Source organism: Aedes albopictus, chromosome 3 (assembly GCF_035046485.1).
Source record: "Aedes albopictus strain Foshan chromosome 3, AalbF5, whole genome shotgun sequence".
NCBI classification, from domain to species: Eukaryota; Metazoa; Arthropoda; class Insecta; order Diptera; family Culicidae; genus Aedes; species Aedes albopictus.
In genome coordinates this window covers 29,154,981-29,177,831 of record NC_085138.1, presented here as the reverse complement: position 1 = coordinate 29,177,831, position 22,851 = coordinate 29,154,981, and the positions used below count along the sequence as shown (strand labels likewise).

General features: G+C 39.2%; 1 protein-coding gene across 1 annotated transcript; it reads right to left on the bottom strand.

The window, feature by feature from the left end:
• Positions 1-1,552: 1,552 nt before the first annotated feature.
• On the bottom strand, positions 1,553-21,249 carry LOC115263359 (myoneurin). Its single transcript, XM_062842943.1, has 4 exons — positions 20,203-21,249; positions 2,700-3,244; positions 2,547-2,639; positions 1,553-2,225 (listed from the first exon to the last, which is right to left on the bottom strand). Exons 1-4 carry the CDS (start codon positions 21,112-21,114, stop codon positions 1,595-1,597), a joined length of 2,181 nt encoding a protein of 726 aa, XP_062698927.1. The 5' UTR covers positions 21,115-21,249; the 3' UTR covers positions 1,553-1,594.
• Positions 21,250-22,851: the final 1,602 nt, after the last annotated feature.

Below are 22,851 nucleotides of genomic sequence, written 5' to 3'. Positions count from 1 at the left end.
TGGAGATTCTGGGAGAATCTCTCTGGAGATTCTGGGAGAATCTCTCTGGAGATTCTGGGAGAATCTCTCTGGAGATTCTGGGAGAATCTCTCTGGAGATTCTGGGAGAATCTCTCTGGAGATTCTAGCAGAATCTCACTGGAGATTCTTGCAGAATCTCGCTGGAGATTCTTGCAGAATCTCGCTGGAGATTCTTGCAGAATCTCGCTGGAGATTCTTGCAGAATCTCGCTGGAGATTCTTGCAGAATCTCGCTGGTGATTCTTGCAGAATCTCGCTGGTGATTCTTGCAGAATCTCGCTGGTGATTCTTGCAGAATCTCGCTGGAGATTCTTGCAGAATCTCGCTGGAGATTCTTGCAGAATCTCGCTGGAGATTCTAGCAGAATCTCGCTGGAGATTCTAGCAGAATCTCGCTGGAGATTCTAGCAGAATCTCGCTGGAGATTCTAGCAGAATCTCGCTGGAGATTCTAGCAGAATCTCGCTGGAGATTCTAGCAGAATCTCGCTGGAGATTCTAGCAGAATCTCGCTGGAGATTCTAGCAGAATCTCGCTGGAGATTCTAGCAGAATCTCGCTGGAGATTCTAGCAGAATCTCGCTGGAGATTCTAGCAGAATCTCGCTGGAGATTCTAGCAGAATCTCGCTGGAGATTCTAGCAGAATCTCGCTGGAGATTCTAGCAGAATCTCGCTGGAGATTCTAGCAGAATCTCGCAGGAGATTCTAGCAGAATCTCGCAGGAGATTCTAGCAGAATCTCGCAGGAGATTCTAGCAGAATCTCGCAGGAGATTCTAGCAGAATCTCGCAGGAGATTCTAGCAGAATCTCGCAGGAGATTCTAGCAGAATCTCGCAGGAGATTCTAGCAGAATCTCGCAGGAGATTCTAGCAGAATCTCGCAGGAGATTCTAGCAGAATCTCGCAGGAGATTCTAGCAGAATCTCGCAGGAGATTCTAGCAGAATCTCGCAGGAGATTCTAGCAGAATCTCGCAGGAGATTCTAGCAGAATCTCGCAGGAGATTCTAGCAGAATCTCGCAGGAGATTCTAGTGGAATCTCGCAGGAGATTCTAGCAGAATCTCGCAGGAGATTCTAGTGGAATCTCGCCGGAGATTTAAGCAGAATCTCGCTGGAGATTCTAGCAGAATCGTTCTGGAAATTCTAGCAGAATCTCTTTGGAGAATCTATCGGAATCTCGTCAGAGATTTTCCCAGAATCTCACTGGAAATTTCAGCAGAATCTCGCTGGAGATTCTTGCAGAATCTCGCTGGAGTTTCTTGCAGAATCTCGCTGGAGATTCTTGCAGAATCTCGATGTAGATTCTAGCAAAATCTCACCAGAGAAATTCTGCTAGAATCTCCAGAGAGAATCTGCTATAATCTTCAGCGAGACTCTGCTAGATTTGTTCATCGTGCACACATGTTTCTGATGGATGTCAAACCATTTTCAACATTGTAATTTCTACTTGTCTCAATTGACCCAAGTAAAACCAAGAAATTCAGAACTGTTATGGCTTTCTTTTCTTCAGTTCTACCATTGACTGCATCGATCACCATTCATTCCAATAAATACCATCTATATTTGAACACACTCGCACTCACCCGTTGATGATCTGGATGTTGCCATAGTCGCCACCGACCAGCCCCGGTACCTGTCCGGACGCCAGCACAGTCACCACATTCAGCAGTGGGTCGTCGTCGTCGTTGACATCGGTAGTCACCTGGCTTGGATCGATAACGTCCCCGGTGATAACCCTGCAACCCACATCGTCGTCATCATCGTCATCGTCATCGCCCATGATGACCCCGATCGAACCCGTGGTCGTCGGATCCGGCGGATCGGATTTCGTCGAAATCGTCGTCATGTAGTCGCTAATATTTACAAGCTGTCCGAATGGATTGGCCACGACGGGGTCCTCCAGGTGGAAGTCGTTGCTTCGGCTGTCCACTATGTCGACTTCCGCTATCAGCTGGTCGACATGGCTGGGTACGATCACTCCCGATTGGTCCAGGTCCACCAGTGCGTCGTCGTCATAGTCGTCCACAACGGTGCCGATTCGAAGGCTACCGGGGTCTTTTGAAGTGTCGTCGTGGGACATCACCATGGGGAGTTCGTTGGGGAGGAGAGCTTTGTAGAGATTGATCTTACTCACACCGGTTCGCACGTGGATGTTCCGATGCGATTTGAGATGATGAGATTTGGCGAAGCGCTTACCACACTCGGGACAACTGGAAGAATTTGGAAAGGCAGCATCCATTTATTACGTAACCCTAAAATCGACGATTTTTGACCCCCCCTCCCCCCTCCGTAACGCTTTTTTGTATGAAAATCCTAAAAATTTTGTATGAACCGTAACGTTTGGCCATACTCCCCCCCTCCCCTTAGAGCGTTACGTAATATGTGGACGGCGCCAAAGAGATGCCGTTTGAAATGGGAATATGATTGTGATGTCAGAATCAGAAACGTCTAATGAAGGATTTGTCCTCTTGATATTATTAGATAAGGGATCTGCCCCATTTGGCATAAAGTCATTTGTTTAGTATACTTACGCATACTTCTTGACCCCGGTGTGAATCAACATGTGACTGTTCAGCACATGTGAATATGTAAAACTCTTCTCACAGACATCACAAACGTAAGGTCTAAAAATATGAAATTTCATTAGATCTTTGCCTCTAACAATCCCAAAAGCCACTACTCACCTCTCACCGGTATGCGTCCGCTCGTGTTTAATCTTACTCCCAAAATCCGAAAACTTCCGCTCGCAGAACTTACACTTGTACGGTTTGGCCCCGGTATGCGTCCTCATGTGCCTCCGCAGCTCGAACGGCACCACAAAGGCCTTCTCGCACTCGGAGCACTTGTACGGTTTGTCGCCCCGGTGCCTCCGCAAGTGCGTCTCTAGGGCGTGCTTGTACTTGTAGGAACTGTTGCAGAATTTGCACACGTGCTGCTGCTTGGCCGGTTTGAGATTCCGCTTGACGCGGATCACCGTCTCCAGGGAGCCATCCGGGCCCGGTTTGGTCACCACGGTTTCGATTGTGGGTTTCTCCTCGTTGGGAACGTTTGCCTTCCGGATGGTTTGGATCGTTTTCATCAGGCCCATGCCCATCTGAGGTGGAGGCATAAACGTGACTACGGGTTTTGTGTTTTCCGTTGGGAGTTGGGTGAATTCTTTTGAGTCAAAATTGTCTGCCTTCGATTGAGGAATTTTTTGAAAGTATTGCTCGCTATCCTCTTCGTCATACTGAAAAAAATGAGAAAAAACTAGATTTAATTTATAGGAAAATAATTTCAAGACCACACAACAAAATTTTCATATCAAAAAGCAAGTAACGAAAAAACTCGGAACTTAGTTCTGATTTCAATTTTATATATCTTGTATGTTTGACGAATATTATGAGGAAACAACAACAGCTAGAAAAGATTGCCGACTGTGAAGCGGATATGGTTAAAGCACGTGACTATCACGCCGAAGGCCTGGGATCGAATCCCACTCCCGACAAACTCGCAAAATGTGAGTTCTTCCTTCGGAAGGGAAGTAAAGCGTGGGCCCCGATATGAAAAAGGGCTAAAAATCTCGTTAATACAGAAAGAAAAAAAAAACATTTCCGACAGCCAGGTTCAGATCGCCATAGGTGCAACCAGAGGAGAATATCACCAAAGCTAATGACTTAATAAACCACCCATCGGTCTGATTAATGCCGAACAACAGTAAGTAGATGCTCCCAATACAATTCAATACCATATTAACCTAGGAGCTCTTTCGAAGATATTAGTTTGCTCACTAATAAATTTGTTAAGAATATCAATTTGGCTTCATTTGAATAAAATTCATCACGACATTTGTAGGACCCTGAAGGAGTTCTACTAAAATTCTTTCAGCTGTTTATTCTGGAATTCCTCAAGGGGTTTCTTTTGGGATTCCCATTTTTGAGAATTCTTCCCTTTTTTATTCCTCCAGCACTTCCTTCTGGGATTTCTCCAAGAATTTCCATTGGGATTCCATTTGAGATTTCCTCCTTTTCATATTCTTTCAGGGGTTCCTTCTTCGATTCCACTAAAAGTTCCTTCTGGGATTTCTCCAGGAGTTTTTTTTTTCCTAAGGTTTTTCTAAAAGTTTATCCATGGTTTCCTTCGGGAGTTCTTTCAAGATTTTCTTCTCCTCTGCTTCACCAGTGAATTCTTCGGACATCTATTCAGGTATTTCAAACGGAATTTCTTTTGAGATTCCATCAGAACTTCTTTCTGGGTTTCCTGAAGAAGTCCCTTTCGGGATTCCTCCAGGAGTTCCTTTTTGGTTTCCTTCAGGAATTCACTCAGATATTCATTCCGAGATCTCTGTAGGAAACCCCTCCGGCATTCTTTCAAAACCCCTCTAGGAGTTGCTTCTGGGATTCATCCAGGAGTTCTTTTTCGGATTCCTTCAGGAATTTCTTCCTGGATTCTTCTGGGAGTTTCTTCTGGGATTCCTCGACGACTTCCTTCTAGGATTTATCCAGGATTTTTTTCCTCCTCCGGGAACTTTTTCCGGCATCCCTCCATTCACTCCTTTTGGAATTCCTTCAAGATTTTCTTTCTAAGGTTTCAACAGGAGTTCTATCTGGATATCTTCCGGGATTCCTTCAGAAACTTCTTCCGTAATTTCTTTTGAAATTTAACCACGAGTTTCTTCTGAGACTCTACAAATAGCTCCTTCTGAGATTCTTTCAGGAGTTTATTCAAGATTTCTTTAAAATGAACTCCTCACGGGATTTTTTTTGAAATTTCTCTATGATTTCCTTTCAAGATTCCTCCAGGAGTTTCTTTTAAAATTCTCAGTAAGTTCCTGAGGGATTCCTTTTGAGATTCCTCCAAATCCTTTTGGGATGTTTTCAGAAGCTTTTTCTGGGAAATTGATTTTCATACACATTATTCTTTCATTCTTCATTATTCTTTACGCAGTACTTCAAAACCATTTTCTCAGATTCTCAGATACAGTTGTTGCGTCCGATAGCTACACATCTTATGAAAGGAAGCCGGCATTTATGTCCATTATTTGTTATTTACTTAAATGTGATGGGAAAAACAGATTCTGCATTTTTTTTTATTTACTGGATAATGATACTTAAAGCAAGTAAAAATTTTATTAAGCTTAGTAGAAAGCTACGTAGCATATCATGAACCCCTACCCCCTATCTTCGTCACAAAATCATAAACACCCCCCCCCCCTCTCCTGAAAAAAGGCAACGTCATTAGTGGACGACCCCATTTTCAAATTCTTTCGGTAATTCGTTTGAAAATTTTTCTGGAAATTTCTTCAAATTTTTTTTTCGTAATTTCCTTGGAAATTCATTCAGCAATTCTTTCGACTATTTATTCAGGAATATCGTTGAATGAATTATAAAGGGTTCTTCAGATATTTCTCCTAAATTTCGTAATCGTGCGTTCGAGAATTTTAGCAAACATATTATTTATTCTTGCAATACATAGGAATGTCTCCCAGATTTCTTTTAGGAACTTAAATTTTTATCAAGAATAATCGTGAAGAATTATTATTAGGGTAATTCGCCAATTGTTGAACGGTTAGTACTGGCATTTTCGTTTGTTTTTCCGTGCATAAGTCCAATTTAGATAAAAAATATCCAGTGAACGTCTAGAACCACTCATTCATTATACTTCCCATTTAATTGTATTCCCTTAAATTTCATTTTCTAAGAGAAAATAGAACATTTGTATGGGAAGTCTGTAACCCAAATGTTGAACGCTTCCATAAGCTAGCCCATCCTATTTAATGTTGGACGATTCTCGCCAATTGTTGAACGGTCCAAACTTTGTTCGTAATTGATGACCTATAACCCGACATAAACCTATCATTGACCTGTTTTTATTTTCGCCACGAAACCCAACATAGACCCAACAGTTATCCGATGTGGGTCCAACAGTGGTCCAACATTTGATAAAATTTATCCCGACATCCGATAATTTTTTACTCTGGAGGAATTTTTTCCGGGTTTTTCGTGTTTTGTGCCCAGTTAGTCATTTGAGTGACAATTATTCATTCAAATGAGGGAGCGTCCATAAATTACGTCATGCAAAAATTGTCCATTTTAAACTCCATCTCCCCCTAGCTCACACTTTTTGTATGAGACCTCTGAAATTGTTGTATGGGTCGTCACACTTTGCTGAACCCCCCTCCCCTCTCTCCTCAAAGCGTGACGTAATTTATGGACGTTCCTAAGGAATCGCTTCCCATTTGAAGAGAGCTCTATAGTGGACTGAAATCGTTTTAAACATAACCAAATGCAAAAAATGGCTGAAAATATTTGACTAGAAGCGAAAACGACTGAGAAAAAAAAACGCCTTTGAAAGCCCCTGAAACACTCCTGGAAACCTATGGGACCCACTCAACCCCCTAGAACACCCTTGGAACGACCCTAAAATGCTTTGAAAACCCGTGGATCGCTCCTGAAAAAGGTAAAGTGAAAATCTCGCTCCAGTCTACTTTTTATTCCATTTAGGTCCCACATGAACTGTGCAAAACTTCAGCGCGATCGGTGAAACTCTAATTTAGCGCAAGCGGTTCAAAGTTATCATAGGATTTACTATGAGAAAAATTACACTTTCAGATAAAAAAAAATCCCAAAGGTCGCCCCTTGTGTCCTTAATTCAAATCGATCAACGCTTCTTGTAGAAAAATCATTTATGAAACTTTCCATCAAAGACCGCAAAACAATAGGATGCTTGTGGAAAAAGTTATCCATTTATTACCGATTAGTGATCCAACGAAGGTGTAGTACACTCCGACCTTATTTTACGTCCGTTTATTTTACGTCGGATTGATTTACGTTCACTTTTTTATGTCAAACATTGAGAACGTCCATTTCAATCATTGCAATGAACAAAATTCCTATCTGCTCCGTTTTGAAAGATATGGGTCATTTTCTGTTAACGACCCCTAAATATCAGTTTTTTTCATTATAACTTTTTTAAGACATTTTTAGGAATTTTCAAATGTTCTACAAACTTATTTATTTGTACATATTTTTTTAAAGACGTCAAAGTTCTATCTTCAACACTTTTTGAGTTTTGAGTCACGAACTAAAATATTTCACAGCTCAATTTTACTGTCAAGGAAGCAAGTGTCCAGCCTGAGTTGAATTAAAATTTACACCTATTATAAACTTCTTTAATATTCAATTGAAAAATCTTGCCTCATTTTGCCCCTGTAAATGCCACAAAGCCGTAAAAAGCTCAAAAACTATCAAAGATACAATGTTGCCGTCTTCAGAAGTAACACGTATTTTGTCATATTAAATAACTTTATAGAACATTTGAAAATCCACAAAAATGTCTGGAAAATGCTACAACAAAAAAACTGATTTTAAGGGGGCCATTCACAAATAATGGCCCATATCTCTAGAAATTAAGCAAATAGAGCAAAAGTTTGTTCGGCAAGTTTTCTCATAATGACATTTTCTACAACTTTACTGTAGACATAAACACGCTATCTTCACATATGAAAAAAAATCGAATTTCTATCTCACTTTTAGGTGGATTAATCACATTAGTGATACTTCCAAAAGAAGGGCTCTGATATACCAAACAACTTCTTCGAAGACACCAAATCTCTAAATAGTTATTTATGCAACAAGTTGCAAAATGATGATTTTTTCGGCACGAGTCGTACATTTATCCAACGAGGCTTGCCGAGTTGGATAAATACCTACGACGAGTGCTGAAAAAATCGAGTTTTGCAACGAGTTGCATACAACATTTTTTGTAATTACGAAAAATACCTATCTAGTATAATATATTCTCGCAACACAATCATGTATCAGGAGGAACCACGTGCGAGCATCCATGCTCATCAGTGTAGTTTTTTTATTCGATCAGGTAGGCTATGGTGTAGCATTTGATCGAGCTCCCGTTGTCAAACAGTTGTTTGTTGGCAAAGACAGAAGTCGCTAAAGTACCTCCCCCAGCTTCTTTCCCACCCGTACTGCCATCGGAATCAGAATAAAAGTCGTCTAGATGCATATTCCTGCTGAAGAGTGGATGTAGAATCACCAGCTGAATCTACGGATAACACGAAATTCAGTGCAAAGTGTGTGCTGGAAAAAGTGCCGAAAAGTGCTACTTTTCGGCACCTTTAAAGTAGTACTTTTCGGCACACTTGCATCAGAAGAGAAAAGTAGGCCTTTTCATGACACTTCAGCCAACTGAAAAGTGAAGTTTTTCAGAACGTAATTACAAAAATCATTTTTTCATGCCCAAAACAATTTCGATCACGAAATTGGGCCTTTGGAAACAGTGTGCATTGTTCTAAACCTTTAATAGTTTTCCAAATATACACATTAGACCGGCCCACATTTGTATGGCGAGAAAGAAAAGTCGGAAAAATTCACGGGGCACCCTCCAGAATCGTGTCTTTGGATGAGAAGAACAATCTGTGAAAGATTCTGCTCAATCGGTTTCAAACTGAGCTGGCGCAAATGAGTTGATGGTTTGTATGGGATTTTCTGTCCAAATATATGGGAAACTAGCTGTACCCGGCAAACTTTGTCTTGCCTACTGCGTTTTTTGACGTTTCAAGTTTTTATCCAAGACCAAGTCCCCGGTCACAAAATGTATGGAAGATCGATTTTCATAAACTCTCATTTTTGTTCATGTTTTAGGCCTCATAAACCTTCCTTGGGTGAAAACTAACAGAAAAAAATTAAGACGACCAAAATCGGGCCATCCATTTGCAAGTTATGCGCGGTCCCACGTATGCCACTGCATTTTTATATATATAGGGGGCCGTCCATATACCACGTGGACAGAAAATTCATGGTTTTTGACCCCCTCCCCCCTCCCCGTGGACAAGCGTGGATTTTTCATTGACCCCTACCCCCCTCCCCCATTGTCCACGTGGACATCAGAAAAAAAGTTTTTTTTTCACATTTCTAAAAAAATAGAAAAAGTGATTTTGAAAAGTTTTTTTTAAATTTTTTTTTCGTAAATCATGTCTTAAATATAATTGGAAACTTTTTAAAATACAAATATTCTATAGCTTTACATAGAATACCAACAAATAGCACAAAATAGGTACCTACAAGTTTTCAACATTGTTTTTAATTCAGCTTAATGTTTGTGAGAGTGTGGGTTCGATTCTTGCTCCAGTTGGTGAAAAATTTCCGTCAAACGGAAATTATTCATTGGGTGTTTTTCGTGTAATGTCTATCGCTCAATGTTAGTGATGGTTCAATGTTTAGTCTGTACAGCCTCTGGTTGAAGACGGTGTTTTTTAGAATATTTATTTAATCTATGATTGTCTGATTGTTTTGTTGAGATAAGGTAATTTTAAATCTTAGATTTTTGTTGAGATAAGATTATATTTCTTAGATTCTTACAAAAACCAAAATTTACAGCAACTAAATTGTATTGGTGAGGCTTACCCGACTAGAAGATTCTAACAAAAATATAACATAAATATAACAAACCATGATATGTATAACTCATTGTGATATAAACATGTTTAACATCTTTGGTGTTTTAAAATGTTATAACTCAATTGTATCATATTATGTTATGAATGTTGTTCAATAACTCATTGTGAAATAATTTAGTTCTGATTCTTTGACATTCGGAACATCATTTCACACAATTGTATCAAAATAAGATAGAAACTAGTTTTCTTGAAGCTAAAATTTATATCATATTGTGTTATAGTTTTGTTCTGATTATAACATAATAGGTTATTATTTTGATTAGATCGGTGTACTTTTTGTTACAGTTTTAGTTATTTTAACATCATCCTGCATCTGGTTTATAACAAAATAAGTTAGAGAAAAATTTCATATCATCATAACACAATGTGTTATAAACTTGATATATTTTTCTAGTCGGGTATACTTCAATATCCATTAGAAACATCTTAAATTTTGAAGGAACCTACAAAAAAAAGTTTTTGAGATAAGCCTGCAAATCCCTACATGTATTTTGAAACTTTGAAGTAGCTTAAAAAATTGATATGAAACTTAGATAGCTTCAAAGAAAATTTTCTGACTGAAACACCAATATTTGCATGGTCTACACTCCATTTTAAATCTCCAGTATATTCCTTTATAAAGAAAACTAAGTAATTAGAAATTCTGATAATTTAAAACAAATTAGTCTGTGAATCAGCACCATAATTTTTTTCCCTTGAAGAAGTAACTTACAACTAAAAGACAATGTATAATAAAATAAAATGTATGAAAGAACTGTTGAAGAGAATCTCATCAATAATGCGACATAATTTGTTTCGTTTGTTGATTCTTGTTTCCTAATTTATATGTTAATGTTGTCCACGTGGACATTTGACGAACCCCCACCCCCCTCTCCGTGGACAAGCGTGGACTTTACGCTAACCCCCTCCCCCCTCCAAGCTGTCCACGTGGTATATGGACGGCCCCTAGATAGATTGGATGACCTACAGTCTCTCACTCAGTACGCCGGTTTAGCGAGGTCGATTTATCTCAGAATTGAAGGAATGGTAGTTGATACCCTAAGGAACAACTTTGTAGAAGACCATATCATGATAAAACCTAATTTAATTTAGTTGCGGTTTCAGCTAACGAAAGCAGGATGAGGATATCTTCTCTCGTTTACTCTCGGTTGTTACATGCAGCACGTGTTTGTCGATCGAAGCTTGCGCGTTACATCATAGGCAGCTATGTAATTCTTCATTGTTTCGATACCCGCCCACGTGCATGAGCAATTGAAATGAAGGACAACATTGCCGCCTATGATGTAGAGCGTAAGTTTCTAACAGCAAACATGTGCTGCATGTAACAACCGAGAGTAAACGAGAGAAGATATCCTCAATTTAGCCTGGTACACGGTGTATATGGGAAAAAACAAAAAATGGAAAAAGTCTAACTCCTGTATACTTTTCGAGTTCTACTTTCGTCCCATATCATCTGTGCAAAATTTCAGATCGGTCGGAAAAACTATATTTTAGCGCCCGCCATTCTTAGTTTTTCATACAATTTACTATGGGGAAATTTTACTTCTGCAAAGAAAAATCGCTAGGAGTCATTCCTAGATCCCTAAAAATAGGTCGAAGAATGATTTCTGTAGAAAACTTCACGAGGAATCAGACCTCCGAAGACCGCAAACCGATGCGACGTTCGTGGAAAAAGTTATTAAGCCTTACCCGATCGATGAAATGACGAGATTTTATTGTTTATTGTTATTCCTTACATGTTAAACAGCGTTGGCATGCCATTCGGTTTTCAGTCAATAACTTTTTCCCCATACCTTAGATCGCTTTGCGGTCTTCGGAGGGTTGATTCCTCGTAAAATTTCCAACAGAAATCATTCATCGATTTATTTTTAGGGGTTAATGGGCAACATGTGGCGATTTTTCTTTGAAAAAGTGATATTCCCTATAGTAAATCGTATGAAAATTTAAAGTGGCTGGCGCTAAAATATAGTTTCTCCGATCGAGCTGAAATTTTGCACAGTTGATGTTGGAAAAAAATGGAACTCAAAAAGTGTACAGGAGTAAAATGTCTTTTGGTGTCCCACGCTAATCCTCATCCTGCTTTCGTTAGCTGAAACCGCAACTAAATTAATGACGATTAACCTGGGCTTGTTAGGGGAATATCTGTAAGTAAAAAGAAAATCGCGTGAAGTACTCCTTTGAATTCCACTAAGAATTTGCATCCTTTGACTCGAGTCAAGTACAAGACACTGAAGACACCCTTACAGTTGAGGTCGAAATGCGTATCTGTCAAAGGATGCAAATTCTTAGTGGAATTCAAAGGAACAGTACTTAACGCGATTTTATTTTTACTAACTAAAATTAAGTTTTATCATTATATGGTCTTCTACAAAGTTGTTCCTTAGGGTATCAACTATTATTTTTTCAATTATGAGCCAAATCAAACTCTTTCAACCAGCGTGCTGAATGAGAGACTGGAGGTCATCCAATTTCCCATATATTTGGACTGAAGATCCCATACAAATCTTCAACTCATTTGCGCCAGCTCAGTTTAAAACCAATTGAGCTGAAATTTTCACAGATTGCTCTTCTCATCCAAAGGCACGATTCTAGAGGGTGCCCGTGGAATTCTTCGACATTGTTGTGTTTGGGCCAGGCTAATACAAGTTCGAAAGGACAACAAAGGCCAACCAGTGCAGTGATTGCTCCTGATATCATTATTTCTTATGTTAGATGGCAACACTGTTCAAATAGATAATAGATATATTGCTGAATATATACAAGTGAATGTATGCAATATAAAAGACTCTTCAGCATAATTTAAGTAGACGTCAAACACTGTTTCATGTTGCATAGTATAAAACGAAGTTTTTTTTTAATTGCAGCACTGCTGAACTGTAAATAAAAATCAGAATATATGATTCACTACAATTGGAATAGTGTCCATGTTCGTTGTAGTTTGAAGTTACGTAACATAATATTAGCAAGTCAACTAGATTTACCTTTTTTGTATATTATGAACTATTATTAATAATGCAAATGGAGATATTATGCGTAAAGAAGACTTTCTGTGTGACCAGAGTATAAAACGATGTTGTTGAGTTTCCAGTAAAAGGCAAAAGAGATCGAGCCCAGCTTGATCACTTTATTTGTAGGTTTTCATACAAAAGAACTTACTTACTAAACACTACATACATACTCTGAATGTTTATCTATATTCTGAGTTCTACAATGGCCGTAGTTTATCGTTTTGAGATCTAAGGGCGCCATGCACCACAACCTTGAGTACTTATCTTTGTAAAATTTGGTTCTTCAAAATAATCTCTGCAACTGGCAACACTGCGTAGTGTTAAACATCGATCAACACGATTTTGAGATAATATATCGAATTCGATTGTTCAGTAAAGATTATGTAGAACCCGGATAAAAACTAACCATAGGGTGTTTGGCGAAAACCATTCCTGCATCATACAGTGTACCAGCTACAATAAAGTGTATTGTAATGAAATGATTCGCTAAAAGCTTTGCACATTGTAGCTACAATACATTTACATTCGATTTTTATGTAACAATATATTATACTGTTTTTCTTACGTTTGAACCATTCATTTTTCCGAAACATTATTTTTCCGTGCTTTGTTTTGTTGATGTTTGTGACTTTTTTGATGCAAAGGAAAGGAAAGAGAAAAAAGTGAATAAGTTGATACATCAATTTAAAGTCAATAAAATGTTTAAATCAGTGGTAAACCAGATGTCCTAAGAACTGCAGATCCAAGAGATATGGCGGGCTAGGTAAGTAGAGTGCGATGAGAGAAATAAGAATGCACACGTCAACCCGGAAAGGTGCAGGTCAAATTACCGTAAATCAGTGGATGAGTTTAACACTATTCTTTCTGTATTTGCATTTAGGGGAGTTTTCTCCTCTTCTCTCATGTAAACTTGCCTTCGACCACAATCGAATCAAATGCGATTGACAAACTTTATCTTTTACGTAGAGCCATCTTTAACATATGGACTGGACTGAACACTGAAATGACTTCCCGCATAAATCAAAACCACACCAAAACAGCACCAGATATGGTTTATGGTCCATCTTCAACCATAATCAAAATGGTACACCTGACCATTGCTGAATAATGTTCTGACAGTAATGAGTGATGTTTTGAAGACCCGACCATACGAACAACGGGTCGTTAAGAATGTTTACCGTTTCAAAATTGGATTTTTCTCATACAAATTTGAATTGCTCACAGTAACGAAAGCATATCCAATATGGTTGAAAATTTTACTACTGGAAAGTTGAATCTATGGTACGATAACAATATTACAATATCAAACAACAGTACGTGGTGTGGTTTGAGATAGGTTTTGTTTTTTCTTCATTTTGTAAAAAAATATATATTAAAACACCCTTTTTCGAATCTTAGATTTATTGAAAATATCACACATGGTTATACACGATAATGGCACAACCGGGCACAACATATTATCTGGCAACTGATAGAACTTTGTATTATGTAGAGGCTATGCAGGCTGCAATACAGTACTCTAATAAAATTACTTCAAATCTACTCGACACTTATTTACGAAACAATTCCAGTTGTCTAGAAACTGCGGTGGAACATGTAGAAAGGCAGCGAGAGCCCTGTCGGACCCTTATTCAGTTGGCTGGAAAATGTGAAGGAACATCCGAGGTTTTCATCCGATTCCGTACCGGCGAACGCAATGCACATGTTGCTGCAAATTAAATATTCAACATTTGTATATTTTTGTCTACCACAAACAATATAAAACACCTACCTCCACGTAGTTCACTAACAGTACTTGTGCCAGAAGTATTTTTCAAACTAATAGTCCATTAAAATCGCGGAGGGAATTTTTGAAGCAAGTTTTTTGTAAATAAACATGGCTGACAATTTTCTTGTTCGTCATGGGTCGGCAGACCGAAGTCGGGAACGAACATCAATAGATATGGTTGGACTGATTTTCGATAAAGTCTACTCACAGTGGGATTATTTTCAACAATAAATGGAAAATATTGACTAATGTTAAAGTTGTACTAACTGTCACAATGTTATTATACCGTAACAAGTAGACCATAGGTGGAATGTATAACGAATAGGTAACAACAATACGATTGGTTACAAAATGGATTTAACAGTATTGGGTACAGTAAGTTTCTATGCGGGAATATAGGTTCGTCTGCGGGTTCGCTTTTTAACCTAACTTATATTTGAAACGAATTTGACAGTTTTCTCATTAGTTGTTATGTATTTCAAGTCAAACTGGAGCCTCAATATTGCAATAACGGTTAAGCACGCTGCTTGGCACGCTGTAATGACACTTATGTACCTCGTCACCCACTTCATGCAACTACATTAGTGGTGTAATAACACTTAGCGCGCTCGGCATAGTTCCATCATGCCGCTCAAAGTGTTGCCACAAATAATGCTTAGTTTGCAAAACCCAGTTATCTGGCTGGTGGGGCATGGGAGCCTAAGCTTTTCAACTGTTAATGCAATCAGACACTACTCAGACTTACACGTGGGCGATCCTATATATGAAGGGTTATCCAAAACGTTCTGGAGGATTCCCAAAGCGAATTCTAATAAATCTAGTAAACCTAAGATGCCACTAACAGGAGGGAAATGACAAGATAATATAACATTATTTGGTTTATGTAATGTAAAACAATACAACATAGCAAAAGAGAACCATTCCAAGACCATTTGATTAAATCTATAACCAGTAGTGAGATTACAATTAAAAACAACATATTTACGGTACATTTTATTGTTAAAAACCATACATGTACCATACAATGTATGGTATATTTAAACCCGCGTATCAGTATTTAGAACAATTAATTTACAATAAAATGTATGGTTTTGCAAAAAAATATATATGGAGATTTTTTTATATTGTTACGATACTTAACAACCTGCATAATATATTGTAAAAATCTTATTTACAATTCACTGTATGGTGTCCACATTACATCTTATTGTTTTTATATTTTTATTTTTACAGTGGTGTCTATTGTAAAAATATGGTTCTAAATAGTACTGTTACAATACAACGTCCGGTTTTTCTACTGTATTTTTTATACGGGTACTCACTCCTTACAGGAGCGATGCACAGCAAAGAACAACACAATACTTTCAAGAATTCCTCCCACGATTCCTTCAGAAATTTTTACAGATACTTCTGCAATGTATCGACGAAATCCTCCAGATTTTTTTCCATAGCTTTCTTCGGTGATTCCATCATGGATTGTTCCAGAGAATTTTTCAAGAATTCCTCTATGGGTTTCATCAGTCATTCCTCCGGGAATTTCCCATGGGATATCTTTAGAGGTTCCTCCAGTGATTGTTCCAGTGCCCTTTTTCGACGATCCCTCCAGGAATTTCTCCAGGGATTCCCAAAGGAATGTCAACAGAAGCATAATCTGGAATAATTCGAAGTATTTCAGCAGCAACATCTTCCAGAAACCCTTTCAGGAAATTTTACCAGAGATTGGCTAAAAATTAATCCAGGAGTTCCTTGAAACATTATACAAAACATTGTTTTGGGAGTCCATCCAAGATTACAACAATAATTCGTCCAAAAATTATTGCAGACATGAACTCCTTCATATTTTTTTCCTACAGAAATTCTTCCAGGAATTTGTTAAGAAAGCTTTCCTGCGATTTCCCAAAGAAAGCTTCATGGGACTGCTTCCGAGATTCAGGAACTCCTGCAGGGATTCCTTTAGGAACTGCTACATGGATTCCTCAAGGAGTTCCTCCGCGAACTCTTCTTATAATTCCTTCAGGATTTCTCTAAGGATTCCATCTGCAATTTCTTCAGGAATTCTATCTGGGATTCCTTCAGGAATTTCTCAAGGGATTCTTCCACGAATTCAGAGATTCCAACAAGAATTATGGGAATCTGGGAATTGCTGCAGGAATTCCCCTAAAAATTCATGCAGGAATTCCTTCAGAAATGCCTCTAGAGATTTCTCCAGGAATTCTTTTGGAGATTTCTCCAGCAGTATTTTTATAGACTCCTTCGTTAATCCTTACAGGCATTTCTCTAGGATATCCTCCAAGGTTTCTTCCAATAATTTCTGTATGGCTTAACTCGGGAATTGCTTCTGTGATTCTTTTTGGACCAACTTATTTTAAAAATTCCTCCAAAGACTCTCCCAGGAACTTTTCTTAAGATTTCTTCAGGAATTGCTCCTTGTATTCTTCAAGGATTTCCTCCAGGAACTGTTAAGGGATTCCCTTAGGAATTCCACTTGAAGTTACTTCCGGGGTTCCTTCTGGAGTTTCTTCAGGAACTCTTCTAAGGATTCCTCCAAAATTTCTCCAAAAGTTCCATCTGCGATTTCTTTAGGAATTATTCCTGGTATTCTTGTACGAATTCCTTAAGAAATTTATCCACGATTTTTTTTTTTCAGGAATACCTCTAGGATTTTTTCCAGCGATTCCTCTGGGAATTCCTGCAGATTTCTCTAAAAATTCCTCCAGAAATTCATCTAGAGATTCCTCCAGAAATTCCGCCAGAGATACCTCTAGGAGTTCATCTACAGATTCCTTCAAGAATTCCTACAGGCATTCCTCTAGGATATCCTCCATGGATCCCTACAAGAATTCCTACTATTTTTTTTCAAAGATTCCTTCCTGAACTCCTCTAAGCATTCCTCCAAAAATTTCTTTCGGGATTGTTCCAAGAATTTCACCTGGAATTCCTACAGAAATTTATCCAGGAATCCTTTAAAGGATTTCTCCTAGGATTTTTTCCAGAGACTCGTACAGGAATTCCTCTAAAGATTTCTCCACGAATTACTTCAGAGAATCATCCAAAAATTCCATAAGGAATTCTCCTAGGCATTCTTCCGAGAAATTTTCCAGGCATTCTTCCAGGGATTCCTCCTTGGATTCTTTCAGAGATTTCCTTAGGATTTTTTCAGCGATTGCTTCAGGAATTCCACCAGATATTCCTCCAGGAATTGCTTCAGGGACTCCTAGGATTGCTTCAGGATTTTTTTGGGATTTCTCCAGAAATTCATACAGACATTCATTTAGGAATTCATCAAGGAATTACGTAATAAATTATGTTAGCAGTTCATCTAGGAATTTCTCCAGGAAATCCTTCAGGGATTCCTTCAGAAATTCTTCCAAGGTTTTCCCTAGGAATTTTGGATTTTTTCCAGGAATTCCTCCAATAATTCCTCCAGATCTTCCACCAGGAATTGCCACAAGGATTCCTCCAGGAATTCCGCTAAAAAATCCTCCAGGAACTTCTTTAGAGATTTTTTTTCCAGGGATGAATTTCTCCAATGATTCCCCAGGGATTCCTTCGGAATTTTCTTCGAGGATTTCTCCAGCAATTCCTCCAGAAATTTCTCTAGAATGTTTTCCAGGAATTTCTCAGGGGATTTTTTTTAGAAAATTTTGCCAGGGTTCCTGTAGAGATTCCCCCAGAATTCCTCCAGGAATTCCTTCAAGGATTCCTCCAGCAATTCCCAAAGGAAAACCTCCAGGCATTCGTCCAAGATTTCATTCAGGAATTTCTCCAGGAACTCCTCCGGGAAATTCTCCAGGAATTACCCCGAGAATTTCTTCAGGAATTTCTCTAGGTATTGGTCCAGGAATTGCTCCTGGACATCCTTCAGAAATTATGTCAGCAATTTCTCCAGAATTTTCTTCAGAAAATTTCCTGGGGATTTTTTCAGAAACTCTTCCAGCAAATTCTCCAAGAATATCCTCAGGAATTTTTCGGAGATTCCTCCAGGCATTTTTTCAGGAATTTCTCCGGAGATTCCTGCATGAATTGATTCAGGGATTCCTTCAGGGATTTATTGACGATTTTTTTCAGGGATTTCCCTAGGAATTTCTCCAGGAAATACTTCGAAGATTCCTGCAGAAAATTCTCTATGGATTTTTTTTTCAGAAAATATGTCAGGAAATTCCCCTGGAGATTTCTCTAGAAAATCTTCCAGTAATTCTTTCAAAAATTCTTCTAGAGATTCCACTAGGAATTTCATCATGGATTCCTCCAGCAATTCCCACAGAAACTTCTACGAATTCCTCCTGGCATTCCTCCAGGATTTTATCTAGGAATTTCTCCAGAAACTTTTCCAGGAATTCCTCCGAGAATTACCCCAGGATTTTTTTCAAGGAATTCCTTCAAATATTTCTCCAGGAATTGCTCCTGGACATCCTTAAGAAATTATGTCAGCAATTCCTCTAGGGATTCCTCCATGTATTCCTCCAGGAATTTCTCCTAAAATTCCATCAGGAATACCTTCAGGGATTCCTCCAGAAATTTCTCCAGGAATTTTCCCAAGGAAATCCGCCAGAAATTCTTCCAAAGATTCTTCCAGGAAATACTCTAGGAATTCTTCCAGGACTTCCAGGTGACTTGAGGAATTTCTCAGGGATTTCAGGGATCCTCACTTTCAAAATTTCCTCTACAGATTCCTGAAGCAATTCCCACGGGAATACCTCTAGCTATTCCTTCAGGCAGTTCTCCAGGATTTTATCCTGGAAATTCTCCAGGAACTTTTCCAGGAATTCCTCCAGGAAATACCCCAGGAATTTCTTCAGGATTTCCTCCAGCAATTGCTTCTGGACATCTTTCAGAAATTACATCAGCAATTCCTACAGGAATTTCTCCAGGAAATTCTCTAGGGATTTCTTCAGAGATTCTCCCAGAAAATTCTCCAGGAATACTTTATGGATTTTTTCAAAGATTTCTCCAGACATCGCTCCAGAGATTCCTCCAGGAATTGCTTCAGGGATTCCCCCCCACGAATATCTCCAGGAATACCTTAAGGCTTAAGCAATTCCTGGAGGAATCTCTGGAGGAATGTCTGGAGGAATCTCGGAAAAAATCCTGAAAGTATTCCTGGAGAATTTTCTGGGAGAATCTCTGAAGAAATCCCTAGAGAATTTCCTGGAGAAATTCCAGCAACCTCGTTGGATAAATGTACGACTCGTGCTAGAAAAATCAACTGCTTGCAACTTTTTACATAAATAACTTATTATTATTGGCTTTTTTATTATGGGGATTTTCAGCCCGAGGCTGGTTCATTCCCGACAACATAAATAACTATTGCACAACTCCTACAGCATTGATGTAAAAGAAGCAAATAATCACAAAACATTAGAGAATATGCTGCCATTTTAAAATATCCAACCTATTACGTGTATTAGATTGTTTTTTTTATTGCCAATGTTTATTATCATTATCAATCATGTCAATGCAATAGTTGGGTAATTATTTATCTGAATAGCATGTAGTTGATCAAGAAAATTCTTCGTATCATTCAAAATTTCTGATATGTTGTCACAAATTGATCTAGTTTCGATTGGATTTTGAACAGTTATACTTGGCTTTGATTAACTACCTGTGTCAATTAGTGTTAAACATGGGTTAGAATAGTTAGCAAATTTTAAACAACTTATGAAATGATTGTTTACTAATCTTATCCTAATCATATTACCTAGCTGATTCATATTCAGATCGAAATTTGGCTGAGTAGCATCCTGTAAAGTAATATCACAAAAACGCTTCCAGTATATAGCTTGGAATGTCTGGGGCTTCTTTGCTAATTTAATCAGGGATATTTCCAGGCAATTGAACAAGTTTTTGAATTGCAATGGCATTCCAATTAAAATGTTATTCAAAGATTAAATCTTTTTAGAGTACCTATAAATAAGGGACGAACAAAATATCAAAAGAAAAATGAAGCAAAAACTTACAATGACTTCCCAATCGTCGACATCGCTCTCCCGCTTGATGCTGGCCAGCTGATTCAGCAGGTCGTCCTCCTTGCCCACGTACACCAGTTCCTCCGCATCGAAGAAGATATCAGCACTGCTATCGTCCGGATGCTGCTGCGGCTTCATTTCGTCACCACCTCCGCCGCCATCATCCTGATGTCCATTATCGACAGTGTGACTATCCTCTTCCCCCGGCGTCTGATCCGTCAGCTCATCCTCGATCAGCTTTGGTCGCTCTTCCGGTCCGTCGTCGTCAGTATCCTCTTCCTTCACGTCACCCGCTTGGGACGTTTGGGAAGGCGCCAAAGCATCGTCATACGTTATCAACGAATCTGCGTCGTCCACGAACGACTCACATTCCGGTTCCGGTGTCGCCACAGGCTGAGGACTCCCCTTTCCAACAGGTTCCTCATCCAACACATCATTCTTATCGCACATCACAATCTCTCCGTTATTCTCCAACAGCACCGACTTCTCCCTGGAAACCAGCTTCACATTCAACCCCGAGGGAGGTTTGTAACTGTACAGAACATCCGAGCTGATCGGAATTTGAATTTCCGACGACGACGTCGTCGAACGCATATCAAAATCCAACTCCCCCGCTGCCGTCTCCGCCTGGCCCATTTCCCGGTACGACTGCAAAATCGCATCGGAACTCTCGCAATTCACCCGGAACCGATAGGCCACCCTCAGATCCTCGATGCACTGCAAGCAGATCCGATCCGGGAGGCAATCGTCCCGCCTGATCTCCACACTGGAGCACTGCATCACTTTGGCGCCGTAGCTCAGATTCGATTCCGGGCAGGTGTCGTCGAACAGCGAGCGGATTTCGCCCTCCTGCAGGCACACCCGACAAGTCACGTTCCATTCCGGGTTCAGCGACGCCGCCATGGTTTGTGCTTCATTCACTTAATTGAAATGTTCACCAAATACGCCATAAAACTAGGAAAACTTAGCGATTATTTTTTTGTTTTGTTGCGGAAAACGAAAATGAAACTGCTTGTTTTGATTCTTCGCGTCTCGCAATTTTGTTTGCGTCAAATGACAACCACGTGAGGATGGTGTGTGCAAGGCGCACGCAACAAAATGCACTAAGGCATTTTATGAGACGTTTCAAATCAGCTGTTTTTTGAATGTTTACTAGTTTTGAAGCCCAACCGGTGGGCCCATTTATTTACATTTTCGTTAGCATAACATGTGATACGGGCCCATCCAATATGCGGGGTTCATTTATCTGCAAAAATGCGTCAATCTGTCCACCATAATCAATATCCATAGATCGTGGGAATGTTTTTTGCATCTGCTAGTTACATCATACAGCTCGGGGGATTGATACATGCCGCATTAAAAACCGAAACATCTCTGCCAGCAAAAATCTGATTGGCGCTCACCACATGTTATGCTACTTTTTGCGAAAACAAAAACATCAAATATAAACAATAACATTGAGCGGCCCACCGGTAGGACGTCTCGTAATACCCCGGACAGACATATGATACGAGTGTGATTCCTGTACAACGGTACGCAGTGTCAAGAAAATTTTAACAAGACTGACTTGAACTGAGAGAATTTTCAGTATGGCACTCATTTCAAGCGCAATTCCCAAGCAACCAAAAGTTCGAATAAAATAGCATGATTGGGCTTAATCAGCTATCCGAAGGAAGATGAAAAGCATTCTATTCAGCTCACTTTTTAAGTAATTAACCGAACTTGAGTTCACAAAAAGTACACTTGTGTCGCTGAATGGAACGCTATTCAGCTTGAAAATAAGCTTCGAAAAAATGAAAAAAAAAATGTGTTTAGTCCTCAAAAGTAATTTATTATTAAGGAACATTAGTTCATGTGGAATCTAAATTGACTAATACCTTGAAATGATTTTTGATGTTTTTTACTTACTGAGATTTGAACTCGGGTTCTCCTCGTTGAAAGCCGGTGCCTAATCACTACTCCATGTATGTGTTGTTAGGCTCTGTGAGATTTTACTCAATGTGCTGATATCATATAGTAGAGCTCAATCAGGTTCGCGTGTGAACTTTCCCTGAGCTTGGAATACTTTTTGAAGTCGAAAGTTCGAAAGAAGTTCACGCGGAACTTCTTGTGAACTTACGCAGTTTGACATTTTCAATTTGTTGTGATTCGCAGTGCAAAGCAATAAGTTAGGGCCAGTGTATCGACTTTAAGAAAAGATTATAAGTTTTCAGCTTGGTTTCCAGTGAATACGATTGCGTCGATTACCGGCGCGCTGCAGCGACAAGTGAGACGGGTGTGAAAACATCCAGCAAAGCTGGAAAATTTTTGTGCGCAGCCGAAAAACCCCCGGCATAATCCTGGGGGAACAGTTGTCCGCTACGTGGGCAGCCTTTGAGCCACACAATACGGATCATTTGCGTTGATTACAAGTAAGTACGTTGAAATATTATAGTGGAACAAAGTGTACTTGTGAAATTAACACAAGCTATGACTCGATTTCCGAGTGATTTAATTGAATGAGAACTTCTCCCCGGCCCCGCTGTCGCCGAAGTTCAAGTGAAGTTCACTTTTGGTACGGTTAATATTTATCCGAACTTTGAGTAGTAAGTTCAAAACAAGTTCGAAACGGAACTTTTCATGTTGTTGGAATATGTCCAA

Excerpts from the sequence above, each read along its gene's own strand:
- LOC115263359 (XM_062842943.1), bottom strand. The coding sequence starts at position 21,114 with ATGGCGGCGTCGCTGAACCCGGAATGGAACGTGACTTGTCGGGTGTGC. Across the intron at positions 2,640-2,699 it reads CGGACGCATACCGGTGAGAG|ACCTTACGTTTGTGATGTCT; the intron begins GTGAGTAGTGGC and ends TCATATTTTTAG. Across the intron at positions 2,226-2,546 it reads ACCGGGGTCAAGAAGTATGC|TTGTCCCGAGTGTGGTAAGC; the intron begins GTAAGTATACTA and ends AAATTCTTCCAG.